We start from the raw sequence: 16,454 nt of genomic DNA on the forward strand, positions 1-16,454 counted from the left end.
GAACAAGGACAATTAGGGATGGGCAATAAACACTAGCCAGCGACGCCCACATCCGATGAACAACGTTCAACATTGCTTCATAAAGGCTGATTCTGTAACTGCCTGTAGATTAGGTAATGCAATAGGAATTTCAAAATGCTGCACTTCCTAATTTCACTCCAAATGATTAGAACTGATTCTTTATTCAATGATTAATAGGAAGTCCAACAAATGTCTGCATTCAGAGGGACAAATAACGTCTACATTTTGTTGATTATTCAGTAAGAAAATGCATTCTCTTTAATTTTAGATTGATTCTGGTTTAAGGTGCAAAAAATGTAAAAGAAATATTCAAATAAGGTTAAGGGGGGAAAAGGATAAGGGAAAATTTCAAACAAGTCAATGGGTTTTGCTCATAAATTTTTAACTCAAAAATGTGCAGAGAAGTACAGTTGATACTTTTGTAATATTAAGAATTGGGGAAGGAGACAATTTGGCCCACAACGACTGTGTCCAAGATAGGAGCTAGCTACTCTCTTCCTGTTTCTCTGTTCTTTGCTTGGATCCTTTGATATGTTGTTTCAAGTGTTTATATTATTTTCTCAAGTATACTCTTAATGGCCCTAATAACATCAAACTGAAACATCTATTTTCCATAAACCACTATATTGTTAGTTTAGAGTAAAATTTTCAGCTGTTAGCTGAAAAGATTCACTTTGTGTGTGTTGAAGGGCTAGAAGGTGAGGGGCAGTTGATTGGTGGAGGTCCAGTAATGTGCAACACCTGTCTGAGGATATGTATATTTCTGTGATAATTGTCCAACCAGATAGTCTATGGAAGAAAAGGGGCTTGTCAAGAAGTTACTTGCTTCTGTAGCCTACTTTGAAATGCTGGTTGAAATCCAAGTTTGCAGATGCATCAATTTGGTTATTAATTGTATCCTTAACAAGATGACTTGGTATTCTCTATCTTTTAGAGAGGGAAAGAAGGCATTGCATTTATATAGTGCCTTTCACATCTCAGGGCACACTTCAAAGCACTTTATAGCTACATCTCAAGTGTGTTAATCGTTGTAAAGTAGGAATGCATCATGATCAGCTCCTGCAGTCTCCAATCTAAAATAACTCAATAAAACAGAAATAAACAGTCCTGTGACTTGTCCTCCCATTCACAGCAGACACATAGGCTCGAATTTTGCGTTCATCATGCACGCATAATCAGTGGGCCTGGGAGCAGTCGGGAAATGAGCTTCTGAACGTGATCAGCCCCCAACCGCGATTTCACGCTGGCTGGACAATGAACACCGCAGACGAGGGTGAGCGCTTCCACTGAGCTCCCTGAAGGGCAGACAGCTGCAGACCTGCAAATAATAAAAGAAAGCACAAAAATGCTGCTGCAAAAAATGTCCATGCAGCATACTCAAGCACCTGAAAGCATACCTCATAAAAAAGCTATCCCCAGATATTTCTTTTTATATCCGAACGGAGACTTCTTCCCGCCCTTGGTATCATCAAAAGTGTAAAGGCTGCCTTGCCGATTGCCATTGGCCATGAAAAATCACTTACAATTGCGCCGTTAATGGGCTTGTCAGCGGGCACTCTTCTGACTGCTGCACTCGCCCGCCGAGCGAAATATCACGTGAGTGCGCGATGTCATCTCGCGCGATTTTGCGCCTATTCGTGCCCACCCATGGAATTTAAAATTCTGCCTATGAAGTTGCATTTATATAGCATCTTTCTTGATCTCCAGATATCCAAAAAGGTATTAAAGCACTTTTGAAGTGTACTTGGTGTTATAGGGAATGCTGCAGTCAAATTGCACACAGCAAAGTCCACAAACAGCGGCGTGATAATAAGCAAACAATATTTTTTAGTGATGCTGGGTGAAAGATAAGTATTGCTAAGGACACCAGGGCGAACGTCCTCCTCTTTGAAATAGTGCCATGGGATCTTCGACCTCATGTCCACATAAAAGGGGAGATGGGACCTTGTTTGTAATGTCCCTCAGCACTGCACTGGATTGTGTGCTCAAGTCTCTGGATTGGAACTTGAACCCAAAACCTTCTGGCGAGAGTGCAACCAACTGAGCAACAGCTCATACCATTTTTCAATGTACTCCATTTATACTTCCAGTACTAATCCTGCCTATATTATCAATTTACTCATAGTGGATGGAACCTTTCATTATATGTCCCCTCAAATATTTGCATAATTTCCTATATTTCTACAAAAAATCCCTCTTTAATTTTAAACAAAAAGAAAAAATACTCAGCAAGACAGGAAGCATCTGCGGAAGCAGAGTTAATGTTTCAGGTCTGTGACCTTCCATCAGAATTCATTACCTTTTGAATTTTCAGGTGTCCCTGTGCAAACATTGTCTGGGTAGTATAGAGGGGTTTTCCGCTTGGATTTGTGCTGTCACCAGCGAGTTACATGGATCGCTTGACGGAGTAATTGTCTGCCCTGAACACTTGGTGTTCAGTCTCTTGCAATGCTAGTGGCACCTGCAGATTAGATCTCTATCATGTGTACAGAGTGGATAAGGCATTCTATTTTCAAGGCAGAGAGGGCATTTCAGTGACCTGTTTTAGTAAAAACAATCAGTTAGGAATTCACTTTGTGCAAGCACATTGTGCTATATTCACAGAATACTGCCCTTTTTCTATGAACACAGGCTGCAGCGTGGCACCTATTCTATGTTGAAAAGTTGTACAGTTTATAATAAGTATTGTGAGAAATCCCGAATTTTAAGAATCTTAATGTTAACCACTTTTCATAAGCAGATGAAGCGAGTCTCTCCCCACTAAGAGCCAAGCTGTGCATTCTGAAAATGGGATTGGGTACCATGAGACTAAATTATCCCTTCTCATTGCACTGTGGAAGACATAGCATGCCCGCCATGTTTTCCTGTCTACTCCAAAGGCAATAAAATCTATTATTAGATTGTTATGTTCATGCTAAAACTAATAGATAATAACATAGAAGGAAAAAGATTCAGCAAGTTACTGATGGTAGAAAACAAAATCCATTTTTGGGACCAGCGAGAGGACTGCATAGACTTCCGCAGTTTTTTTAAAAAAGCTTTGCTCTGTTCCTGACAAGGGGTTAAACTATTTTCTTCAGGAAAAAGTCTGATAATATGAAAAATATTTTGAAAAACGTAGACTCTTTTGATGTGACATTTGGAGATGGATGAGGTGATATTCTATTCCCCTAAAGAATGCAGCTGTCAATTGTCCTTTTCCCACTTTTATTCCCAGGTTTTAAGGTGAGGACTTTGCAGGTTTGGGAAGGAACTGTCTTTAAATCTTCCTCCTGGATACAGGTGCCTGCCTGAGGAGCCTCCATGTTCAAGTAGTGCACCACCATTACCCTGCACCCCCCACCTCCCCCTGCCAAGGTCTCTGACTCCCCCCCAACCCCCACTGGGCCCCCAATTCCCACACCCGCATATGGGGTCTACAACTTCCCCACCCTCAAGCCCCCACCCTTTCCTCACCTCTGATCTCCCCTCAGGCCGTCAACCCACCCCAGGCCTCCGCCCTCTGTCCCCCTCAGATTGGCAGCACACCTGATTGGGTCCCCTCCTATCGCCCCATTGGTTCTGAGCTGGTTGGTATCGCCCTTCAATCCCTGATTGGCCATACTCCCACCCACTATCAGCCTATCCCCCGGGAGACTGGATTAACCTGCTCTTGCAATCTTCACCGATCAACTTCTTGCTAGATTTTGGACCCAGCTTGTCAATAAGACTGGTCTTTGGGCAGGGAACCAACAAAGACAAGCTGTTGTCTACAGCATTCGGGGAACTCTGAATTCTAGGTTTCTGTTTAACCCACTCCCTGCAGATCAGGTAAGTTTAAAAACTCAGCCCAATGTCTCCCCAACAGCGAAAAACACTGAAAAAAATTGAGCTACTTGTTGAAAAGGGTTTCAGCAATTTCAACGTTAAAAAACTTTGGAATAGAAATTTGTCTTGGATGTAACTCGAAATGACTGCTGTTAAAATATTCGTTAGAGAACACAAGTGAATATTGGGCGGGGAGTAAATGGGCTGGCTGATTTCATAAGCCTGCTTTGCACCACTGTCCAATGTGAGTTCTTGCACTTTATGTTTAATGCATACCCCATCCGTCTGAAATAAGTTAGAAATAGAAATTCAGTGGTGCTGCTCCCATTTTAGGACTGTTAAACGGGCTCCTAATGGTCCAGTATGGCATGCCACCGTGCTCTTCCCATGTGGAAATACGCTGTCCATCATTTTGAATTGGACTGCTCAGTATACGATTAAATAAGGCTCCTATGGTAGGTGTAGAACCCTTTCAGGGAATTGGTCTATCCTTGCGCATGACTGGTTGTTGATAAACATCCCCAGCAAATCAGAACACCAACAATCAGCAAGGACTCTGTAGAAATACCAATTAAAGGCTCATCTATTCCATCCAGGTTAGTTGCTGCTTTGTCCTCTCGGGTTGCTGGCTTTTTTGCGACTTTTTTTTTATATTTGTTTGAGTTAATTCTGACATCTGGGAACAACTTTGTGCTGGTGTGGCACTGTTTTTGTTTGCTTTGGAAAGAATTTTTGTTCCACTCATGGGTGGTCTCATATATCTGCTGGACTGGAGGATAAGGAGGAGCAGCAAAGATAACAGGACAGAGATCGGCTGGGAGAAGAGGCGAGATGGTGTGTATTTTCAGGAGGCTATACCCACAATGGGTCTTCAGGGTGGGGGTGAAGATTACTCGCAGACAGCTTCACAAAGAAGTGACTTATAATGCACCTTCACTTTACCAAGGAGGCAATCATGGACCTGTATCACTTGCTGCAGCCAAAGGTGGAGCCCCAAACCAAGGCACGCACAGTACTGCACGTGTTGCTGTTTGCTGTGCACCACTATCTAAAGTTGATGGCCGAGGCTTTGTCATCGAGGTAGAACATGCACACCACACACCCCATCGACAAAGCATACCTGGAAAGGAGAACACTTGGCTACATCCAGATTGCAAGTTTCTCCAGGGTCCATGGCCATAGACTGCACTCATGTTGCCTCGGATGCTCCCCATCACAAGTCTGAAAACTCACTCAATGGAAAAGAATACCACTCTCTCAACATGTACCTTATTTGTGACCCCCATGCGAGCCTGTGCCTGATTTCCTGGGAACAGTCATGATTTCTTGATCCCCACCAGCCTTTGGTGTCTGTTTCATTCCAACTAAGCCATCGGGTCATAAGCTGGGTACTTTGTGACAGGTGATATCCCCTCCATAAATAGCTCATGACTCCTATCAGAAATCTGGGCACAGATACACACGAGAGCCAGGCCGCCACCAGACATCTCATTGCCAAACATCATTGTATTACTAGAATACTTTCACAAGTTCACACTTGCAGGAAGAAAAGAAACTACGGGAGGAATTTCATGGTTGCGGCTGTGGGCCCAAGCACCGGCTGCAGAGCCAGCGGTGATCTCACTGCAGCCATTCCCAGGAGCATCATCAAGATTAATTACCAATTAGGCAGCCCCCGGGCTGCCATTGAGGTTCCCAGCTCCAAAAGGGGCAATTTCCTGCCACACTTTCTGATGCAGGGCGGTGTCCTGTCTTAGCAGCTCTTCAGTACTGGCACCAGGAGCAATGGCCACTGCCAGTACTGTAGGAGGCCCGTAGATGAAGGTTGCCGCCGGAGCCACTTAAGGGCCTCAAATGGCCTTCGGGCAGGAAGGTTGTCATTGACTCTTCCTGCCCTGGACTTTATTGAGGGGAGTCGGGAAAGTGATGGTGTCTTCACGCTGGACCTCCTTGCCCCATTACATGGTCCCTCCACCCCCTCCCAGGAGAATATTAAGTTCTGCCGTGGCCTATAATTACAAGTGGAAGCATGCAACAAGATGGTTTTGGTTTGAATATTTCCCATCATCTTGTGGTGTCCCATGTGACTGACATAATGAAATAGATTTGATGAGCTGAATGGCCTCCTTCTGTGCTGTAACCATTCTATGACTCTATGACATTCATACTTAGTGAAAAATGTTCCAACTTGGCTAGAGGACAAGACAATGTAGTTTACAATTTGGTTATTTGTTGTGTAGAATATTGCGATCACAGCAAGCTGCCACTTGAAACAATCACAGAACGCTTGAATATATTATTTTTGCAGTAGGAGCAGTTGTTTGCAGAATTATAATAATTCCTAGGGAGTTAGATCTTATGATGACTTTGCACAGAGTGTGCACAAAATAACCAGTTTGTTTTTTCTGAAACAGTTTTCAGTTCACCGATGAAGGCCTTGACGCCTTCATTCAGATGTTGTTTCACCTGCACCAAGTGCTGAAGTGGTTGTTCTTCACGTGTGAGACCAAACAATGAGAATCAGAAGGATATTCAACTTCAGGGTGCACCACAGCCAGATCTGATATTGTATTTACCCGATTTCCACACAAGTACATTTCCAGCAGGGATTAGTGGACAGTGACCTAGAGCAGGAACTGTGCCCAATTTTGATTTGATTTATTTTTTCCCCTCCCTAGCCAAGTGACATTGAGACTAATTGAAGCATTCTTCTGCCATCTTCATTCAGATCAGCTTACTCAGTGCAAGCCAGGCATGAAATTTGAGTAGTATATCTGAGCACCACAGGGCACAGATTCAAAATAATTGGCGAAAGGAGTAAATGTGATGGAGTCTGGAACAAACTTCCTGAAAGGGTGGTGGAGACAGGTTCGATCGAGGTATTCAAAAGGAAATTGGATTGCTATCTGAAAAGAAAGAGTGTGCAAGTTTATGGGGATAAGGCAGAGGAGTGGGACTAGATTAAATGCTCTTTCAGTGAGCCAGTGCAGACTCGATGGGCAGAATGGCCTCCTTCTACACTGCAAAGATACTGTGATCATGTGGTGTATTTGCTCATCAAGCCATCATGGGAGTGTCAGAAGCTGTTTATACTAAATTTAGAAAAAGTATTGGGAGTAAGTTACAAAACAGAAAATGCTGGAAAAACTCAGCAAGTCTGACAGCATCTGTGGAGCGAAAAACAGAGTTAATGTTTTGAGTCCGTATGACTCTTTAGCAGCCTAGAAATTCAGTAGCTCTGAAGAAGAGTCATATGGACTCAATGTTAATTCTGTTTTTCTCTCCACAGATGCTGTTAGACCTGTTGAGTTTTTCCAGCATTTTCTGTTTTTGTTTCAGATTTTCCAGCATCCACATTGCTTTTATCTTGGGAATAAATTAATTGTTTTCTATTGCAAAAGCTGATGCTCGATTTAATTTGGCAAAGTAAGTACGTCATTGTTAACAGAACTTTTAAAATCCGACTTGTTCTGTTTGGGGGGCTTCAAAATTCAATTACATTTTAGTCAATTTCTTATTTCAAATATTTCATTTGTAATGGACGGCTTCAATATGAACAATGCAGATAAATTAAGTGAACAAGAGTTTCCTTCTTTCTGTTTTTCTTTCTGTCTGTCTGTCTTTCTGGCGCAGAGATAGCTGATTAATGTTTGATTCTTCATGACAAGAAAGAAGCCACTCTTTCAAAGTCTCTTGTAATGGGAGACAGCTGTAGAATTGCAGTGAAACTAACGCTGTAATAAATAATCCCGGCAATTTCATTTGAAACAAATTACTGTTAATGAAATGTGCAATTGAGTACGATTAAAAATGGACCTCGTACCTAGTCAAGGCTCCAGAGCTGTTGCCTCACTTGACATTCACAATGAATGTTCTCCTTTTACATTTCGAACAGCTTAATGGGAAAAAATATTTTTCAATTAATTGAATATAGAAATTTAACAGCAACAAAGTAGACTTGGGAAGCATCTATAACCGACCGAGATGTATTGAAAGCTATATTTTTCAAGTTCCCTAATTACTTTGGCCTACACAGATCAGGCAGTCCCATGTTCAGTCCCAAGTCCGTGGCACAGTGGTGGTGGGATGACCACAATGTCCTGAACCTAGAGTGAAATACAATGTACCAAAGTAGCCTATCTTGATTGTCTCCTACTCAAATTATACATGTGGAGCATAGGATTAAGCTCATTCAGGTTGGCATCTAAACTGATAGTTTGCTAACACTCGGTCCAGGCGAACATGTGAGGGATAGTAAAGCTTAGAGGAGAGCTGCTGTGAGTCATGGGACCACACTTCAGTACGGTCAATACTTTCAGACGAAATTTTTAAAACGGGAGAAAAGGGGAAAAGCAAAACATCACAACAGAATTCTTTTTTTCCTGGAGAGTTGGATGAGGAGGATTGTTTGCAGTAAAATTGCAGACCACCACAAGGTGAAGCGGGTTCCCTCTGTTACCACTATTAGAAATCAGTTTGAAGAGAGTGGCAAAGCAACAAAGAGCAAAAGCAGTGAAGGAGCTGTTGGTGTACTACAGTCCAGGTCCTGCTCCTTTCCTCTGCTTTCAGACAGCATTTAATTAAAAACAGAGCCAAATTATATGAAGTGTATGAACTGTTCTATTTCCTGTGGGTTGCTATTTAAAAACTATTATAATATTTCCTTAACAGACCAACTCCAGGAGAAAAAAACAACTGAACTTTATTAAATTTTCCAAACTTGACAGGAAAACTAACATCAATCCTCTTGTAATAAAGGGTTTTTTTTGCCCCTTTCCCTTTCAATTTTCTTATTTTTCCTTCCTCTTCTGAATGTGTTAAACTCCTTCCAGGCATTCAGTTCCATAGTGCAGTAGCCACCTTTCAGTGCCTCACCTACATTGCCTTTAATGCATGCACCACGATAGCATGTGAAAGCAGGCACTTTGACTGTGGTGGGGAGGCTTTGCGAGGAGTCAAACCTGTTACTACCCTCAACTGATGCATCGCCAGCAGGTAGGTGTCATCCCGACAATCTGGAAGCATTGGAGAAATCCTTCATTCCCTCAGCCAAGGGTGCTGCAGCCAGCTGCCGGGCATCTTCCACTATCCTAGCTGACATCAGCTAACAAAGCAAAGCCTAGTGATCAAGTCGGGAACCTCGTCAGGATATATCACTCACAGACTTTAGCTCAAGGCCAGCCAGACACAACTTAATGTGTCTCCTGTGAATAATATAATCTATGTGAAGCTGATTGTAGAGGAATAGCCCACCTGTGGTGTAGAATTTCAGACACTGCTAGTTATTATAAACCTCTACAAATTCTGGTGATGAAGTAGATAAAGACTATAATTGGACTAATTTCAATATTATTCTCAAATTATAAAAATATAGCATGGAATGTTCCAATAATGTACCATTAGTGCTCATAAGAGTTAACTTATACTCATCCGTATTGTAATACTTTTAAACAATGGCCGGAAATTTCCAGCCCCGTTGGCGTCGGACATCACGACAATATGGCGAGAAGGCCAAAAATCAGTTTTATGCTGTCGTGAAACCAGTTTGCGATCGTCTGCACCACCCGCCAATGCAGGTCGCGTTTCCTGCTGCCGGATGTCAAGAACATCGTTTTAATACATTTGCATCTAATTATAAGCCCTGCGTGCCAGAATCAGCCCCCTGCACCAGATTTACTGCTCACGTCGGCGTGACTTCCGAATGGCATGCTTAACAACTGCCTTTAAAAGATGTGCACCTGGTGACCTGAACTCCGAGGGTAACCCGGAGGCAAGTGCGCAACACTCGTGAGCATCGCCCATAGGATGAGGTGCTGTGCATTTGCAGGGGTCACAGGCAAGTCACTTTATCTTGGCTGGCTTTCAATGCAGAGCAAGGGCTCCAGTGCGGGTCAGATCGTTGGGTGCGGGGCAGGGGTGGTGAGTGGGAGGCAAGGCAGCGTAAACAGATAGAAAGACTGGCTGGGGGTGAGGGTAAAAGGGGGTATAGTGAGGGAAGCAGCCACACACTTGGAAAAGCTTGTCAAAAGTGAGCAGCTGCAGCTATTGACATGCTGGGAGTCAGGCCTCTGAAGCTTCTCTGCCCATTCAAGCAATGCAAAAGCATAAAAGTGCCACCAAATGCTCCAGAACTTTTCACCCCTTGGGCAGAGACTGAAAACTAATTTGCATTTTAGGGGGCAGCAGAACAATTAACCGACAGGGTAAGTTGTAGAATCCCCTTGCGAAAGGTAGCCATGGCATAGTCACTGCTGGAGGCGCTCACAGCCCCTTGCAATGTCTTTATTAAGGTGTGGACCCGCATCCATCATAGTTCAAGCTAACAGCACAGCCTTGCAGCGTGGGTTAGGAGAATGCCTGTGCCTAAGCTGAGAGCAGAGCATGCAGTCCATTGGCCAAAGCTGCCGCCAATCGGTCAAGTGGAGTGGGGCAGAGTTGGAGGGGGTTTCGGACAGCCATGAAGCACGCTAAACTCTGGCCGTCCAAGTGGTGGCCAGCACTTCTCTGCATGCATGAAGGGGCCTTCAGATTTAATCGAGTGAGGCTCTTAGGCCTCATATGCTAATCCACGCATCTCTCTCTTTGATCCTGCAGCAGGAGAACATAAGGATCATGGAACCTGGTGTTTTAGTGCTACACCTCATGGCTTACAGAGACCAGAGGGAAAGAAGAAGAGAGTGGCAGAGGCACCTGGCTAGGCAAAGGGAGGAGAACCTCCCTCAAGATGGAGGAGTGGCAGGGCCTGCTGTGCATGTAGCTGAAGATCCACAGTGAGCCATCACTTGCAGGCATCTCACTAAACCCAGGGTCTTTTGCAGGTGCCTGTCATTCCAACAGTTGGCTGAGGACCAGTGTTGCCAAAGACTATGCATGCTTAGGGAACTGATCGGTCACATATGCCACCTGCTGCAGAATTTGATGCCACAGGGACATGGAGGGCATCCACTGCCAGTGGCCGTGAAAGTGACCACGGTGCTCAATTGTTACGCCAGTGGCTCCTTCCAGGGCTCTGCAGGTGATCTGCAAGTCTCCAAGCACAAGTGTATCCCGGAGGTCACAGACATCTTCTTCGTGAATGCACAGAACTTTGTGTATTTTGCCTGGGATCAGGAAAGCCAGGAAGCAAGAGTGCTGGGATTTGCGCTGATCTCAGGTTTCCTACAAGTGCTGGGTGTCAGCGACCACAATCATGTGATGCTTAGATCTCCATGGCAATGAGCAGTGTCAACCACGTTAACCGCAAGGACTTCTACTTGCTGAATGTTCAGCTGGTGTGCGGCCGCCACAAACACATCCTACAGGTCTGCACACGATTCCTAGGGAGTGTCCATGACGCCTACATCCTTAGCACGTCTCAAATCCCTGACATCTTCCAGGGTCCAGAGAGGCTGCAGGGTTGGCTCCTCAGGGACAAAGACTACCCACAGAGGGTGTGGCTGATGATGCCCGCGCGGCGTCCTCAGACTGCAGCAGCGTGACAGTACAACAAGGCTCATGCCACAACCCAGACTTTGGGGGATCAAATGATAGGCATTTTTAAAATGAGGTTCCTGTGCCTCGACAGGTCCAGTGGAGCACTGCAATACAGTCCCCAGAGGGTGTTGCGCATCATCGTCACTTGATATGCACTCCAAAACCTGGCGCTGCAACGGGGAGAGGAGCTGGCTGAGGAGGAGATGGAGGAGCTACACATCTCCTCCGATGAGGAGGACGCTGAAGGGGATAACGGTGATGAGGTCCTCGATGGCAAGGATGCCGGCGATTGAGGCCATTGCACTTGCCAGACAAGGCAGGAGTGCTCAGGAGACCCTCATAGCTGCAAGATTCCTGGAGGATGATGACAAGATGCAGTGAGGACAGTCCTGACATCCTCACCTTGCATCTGTGAACATTTTAGCTCCTGTGTGGCTGATGGCAGCGCACATACCCTCTGTGCTTAGGCTCATGTCATGGAGGCAACTAATAGTTGTTGGATTGCAGGAGGATGATGGCAACATGCAGTGAGGACACTCCATAGATCTTCACATAGTCTCTGTGAATGTCTAACTCCTGTCTGGCTGAGAACAGCTCGCTTGCACTCTGTGATCAGGGTCACAGCATAGAGATGCAGCTGTGAAACTTTAAAAGCATCAGAACCTTTGTCAGCCTTCAGCACCTGTCTCCTTCAGGAGTAAAGTGTTACTGGACACAGATGCTGAAGAGATGGGGGGCCCCAGCCCCACCTCAAAAGGTGCTGAGAGAATGACAGAACTTCATGAAGTCTGCCCATGAGATTCTGGCAGTAATGACAAGCACCGTCAAGATGCAGGCGTCATTAATGTGTCCAGTGAGTTGAAGCCAGACCATGCACTCTGAAGGGGTACACACTGCAGAGGGAAGAGGCCCTGGACTGAGACAGTTGCCTTTATCTTGTGCAGCAACCAAGATTTCACACCTGAGTGACACAAACACTGCTCATCATAACAAGGAGCTGTAGGCAAAGAGACATTCTTGGGAGTCTATTTATAATAGCGAACATTAAGTACAAGTGATTGACACCCGTACCCAGGCTATGCAACTACATCTTCTTGGGGCTTGGCCTAAATAGCCAAGTGGTTATGGTACTGGGTTTGTAACCCCAAGATCAAGAGTTCAAACCTCACAATGGCAAACTATGAAACAATGTAACTTCATCTGATACAGATGGAAACGGGCTTGTACTCGAAAGAGTTACATCTTCTTGGGCTCCAACAATGTTCTCCTCCAGGCCACCTATGAGGGGGTGTGGGGTGGGGTGTCACCTCCTATTTTCCATCGGGGATGTGGGTTGGAGGGTGTTGCATGAAGCAGTCCCATACAACCATAGGTTGTGTCGATTCACATGCTCCCAAGATGCCTCAGTATTTTGCAGCCTTGTGGAGTCCGTGGACCACACATATGTAAGTTGTTGTATGCTGCACTCCCTTTTTAGTTACTTGAAAAACCTTTTGCTTCTGTTTTGTTTGCACTTTAGTCCCATGCTTCTGTTCTACGGGCACCCAGTGCAGCCAAGAGGTAGGAGAACCTCCTTGTGAACCTGCTCCTGGGCCCGGCCAAGTTGGCCATTAACAGGTCGAGCCGATTGACGGTGTCATCCGACCTGACTGTCTGCCTCTCTTCCGTGGCTATATTCGCAGCCAGGTGTCCCTGGAGAGGGAACATGCGGTGTCTGCTGGCACTTTCAAGGCCTTCCCTGCTTGGTGGGCATCGTGGGGACTGGGGTGTTTATTTGACCCCTTTAAACACATTTTGGTTTGATGTTTGTAAGTTTCCTTTGAATTTTGTCTTTTGTTTCTGCAGTTTCCATTTAAGGGGCTGCTTTTACTTTGTCCCTGATTTTGTTAATTTGGTTTAATTGTTTTGTAACAAAAAGAGTTCTTCTTAACCTTCCTAACCCACAGCACAGGTGTAGGCAGCTTGCTGAATGCCCTTTCTGTGATGACCTTGATGGGTATCCTCTGGAGGGCTGAGACCTGGAGGCCCCAGCCTGCTTTTAGGGTCCTGCTGTGTGGCAGGGTCACCCTCCGTGACTGATGTCCTGGACCAAGCACTCCATGGCAGCCGCCATCTTACCAGTGTTGACCGCGGTGTGTTGGAATGCTGGCACTATCACTTCAGACTGAAGGCAGACAGCTCCTCCATCATGCCTTGCAACCTGAGGAGTGCAGTGGACATCCCTTCCTGATATTCCCAATCTTACCTCCAGCGACTGAGGTATGACCAAGTCCAGAGCCTCCTCATCTGACTCGGACTCAGCAGATTTCTGGTCTCCAGCAGCCCTCCGAGTGCCGGAAATCAGGGGAGTCCCTGCCGCTGCCTGCTGTGGATCAGACAGTGCGATGTGCTCACCAGATTGTGACCCTGACAGAACTCTAGAACTAGGTCCCACCAAGGTGTGTGTCTCTGCGCTGGTGGAGGGTGTGGGTGAGCGCTATGGTGGGTCTTCAATTAGGGTGTCATCAGATTCTTCTTCTGAAGTGTCTTCACAGCTTGAGGCGAGGACCTGGGTCATGGACCTCCTCAGCTGCTTCCCAGATGTGCCTGCAAAAGCAAAGAGAGATAATCAGTGCATGGCAGGGGACTGCGGAACAGGGGAAGAGACCTGTTGGAAGTTGCATTGCTGGATCCTGACTTGATTGAGCACCGCCAATCTCACCGTCAGCACAGGAATGGTCCAGATCCTCGCCGGCCAGCTGATTGACTATTTTCAAGTCAATGAGGACCTTGATATCAAGCATTCCTCCACCAATCTGCAACCTCTCCCTTTTGTTGTGTGCCAGCTTGTCCTGCATGAATAGAGATGGAGAGAGTGTAAGCAGGACACCTGCCAGGCCAGATGATGAGTGCCTGGCATGTGTGGATGGCAACTGGTACCATGGATGGGATGACGATGCAATCCCCAGGGTAGATGAAGGTGTGTGTGTGTGTGTGTGTGTGTGTGTGTGTGTGTGTGTGTGTGTGTGTGTGTGTGTGTGTGTGTGTGTGTGTGTGTGTGTGTGTGTGTGTGTGTGTGTGTGTGTGTGTGTGTGTGTGTGTGTGTGTGTGTGTGTGTGTGTGTGTGTGTGTGTGTGTGTGTGTGTGTGTGTGTGTGTGTGTGTGTGTGTGTGTGTGTGTGTGTGTGTGTGTGTGTGTGTGTGTGTGTGTGTGTGTGTGTGTGTGTGTGTGTGTGTGTGTGTGTGTGTGTGTGTGTGTGTGAATGGTGATGTCCCTTGAACTGGCAGTGAATAAGATCCCTGTGTAATTGTGATTTGAGGGTGTGAGAGTTGAGAGTGATGAGAGGAGTGACTTACCCTGGTGGAATGGAAGGGATCATTCATCCTCTTTCGGCACAGTGGCTGTCCTCTTTTGCACGGTATTGTCACTGACCACTGCTACGACCGCCTCCCCTGCTGGATTGGTAACCTTGCTTGCAGGTCTTTGCCCAGCGTGGGGATAGAATACGTCATGGCAGACCTCCACAGCATCTAGTTGGTGCCCGAGGGAGGAGTCGCTAAATTTGGGGCAGCGTGTTTCCTCCCTTTGGCAGTCATGGCTTGCCAGCAGCTTCTGATGCCTTAGAGAGAATTAGCTCTATGCAGCGATGCCCTTTAAATATGGCACTTGGATTACTGAAGGCCTGAGGTGATGGTGGGGCAGGCAAATCAGAGGCTGCCCCGCCAGCAATCCGGCGTGTTTCCCGGGAATGCATTATTAATGAGGCGGGACTTGCCGGGACTGGGACAGTGTGGCGCAAAAAGCCACCATTACGGCCGCCAGATAAAACGTCCTTTTTTGTACCTGCTACCGCACTCAGTGCAAATCTGGTACAATTCTGCCCTATGCTAATTAAATGCCAGAAAATAAATTAACCTTTTGATCGGAATCATGTATCTACACTTCAGTAAAGCTGGAACAAAGATGAGAACAAAAGTTTTTTTTTACAAGAATTACGCTCTGGCTTCAAAAATTTTTTCATACGTTCAGTTTTCCAAAATCAATTAGTGACTGACTTAGCTGCAAAAAGGGGTTTGATTTTAAAAGCGAACATCCCTCTGATAACTTAAGAGTTTAACAATCAATCTAAAATGAAACAGCTTCACTACCTTCAGCAAAATCTTTACTTTCTGAGGGAAATGAAAAGCTATTTATGGATTTTGCAATACCCTGATTTTAATATAGCAAATTTCACCTAATCCATGTTGTGAGTTTTGGAGCATTTCCCTAATTAAGGGATTAATCCCAGTAATTACCTTCTAAGGAACTGTGCTGAAAAAGATAAAAACAAAAAAACTGCGGATGCTGGAAATCCAAAACAAAAACAGAATTACCTGGAAAGACTCAGCAGGTCTGGCAGCATCGGCGGAGAAGAAAAGAGTTGACGTTTCGAGTCCTCATGACCCTTCGACAGAACTAGAGTTCTGTCGAAGGGTCATGAGGACTCGAAACGTCAACTCTTTTCTTCTCCGCCGATGCTGCCAGACCTGCTGAGTTTTTCCAGGTAATTCTGTTTTTGTGCTGAAAAAGATATGGGCATGTTTAACTTCTTTCAGGGTTCAGTGACTTGATGGCATTCACAAATCAGCTCTCTTCTACCAGTCAGATGGGCCCAGACTTACTAAAACATGAATCAGACATGTCTTGAAGCCTGTCTACTACTTGTGGTGCATAAAATAAAGCTTTTAACTTGTGCCCTCTTTATTTAGGTCACTAAGACATCAACATGTCCAGCAAAAGAGCAAAGGCAAAGACCGCAAAGAAGCGCCCTCAGCGTGCAACTTCCAATGTGTTCGCAATGTTTGATCAGTCTCAGATCCAGGAGTTCAAAGAGGCTTTCAACATGATAGACCAAAACCGTGATGGCTTCATTGACAAGGAAGATCTGCATGACATGTTGGCTTCTCTCGGTAAGGTGTACAGCACTTCCATGGGAATTATGGCCTACCTTTTACTAGTCCATTTTTTCATACTAGAACTTAAAATAAAAGGCCTTTAGGTTCCCCAACTCCAAATTACGAGCATAAAATATAACTAATTGTTTAAAAACCTGCTTATACTTGTTTGTACAACACACATTATCAAGAGCTCATTGGTATAAAATAGTTGTCAAATGAAAAGGTCAATTGTGTTTA

The 16,454-nt window shown here is 45.3% G+C and overlaps 1 protein-coding gene across 2 annotated transcripts in view; it reads left to right on the top strand.

The window, feature by feature from the left end:
* Positions 1-16,454, top strand: part of LOC121287128 (myosin regulatory light polypeptide 9) — a 47,939-nt gene that overhangs the window by 21,129 nt on the left and 10,356 nt on the right. For both annotated transcript variants that reach the window (XM_041204693.1, XM_041204692.1), the window contains exon 2: positions 16,029-16,229. In XM_041204693.1, coding sequence (XP_041060627.1) covers positions 16,046-16,229 — 184 coding nt within the window. In that variant the 5' untranslated portion in view covers positions 16,029-16,045. The remainder of the gene's footprint in view (positions 1-16,028; positions 16,230-16,454) is intronic.

Source organism: Carcharodon carcharias, chromosome 14 (assembly GCF_017639515.1).
Source record: "Carcharodon carcharias isolate sCarCar2 chromosome 14, sCarCar2.pri, whole genome shotgun sequence".
Classification (NCBI taxonomy): Eukaryota; Metazoa; Chordata; class Chondrichthyes; order Lamniformes; family Lamnidae; genus Carcharodon; species Carcharodon carcharias.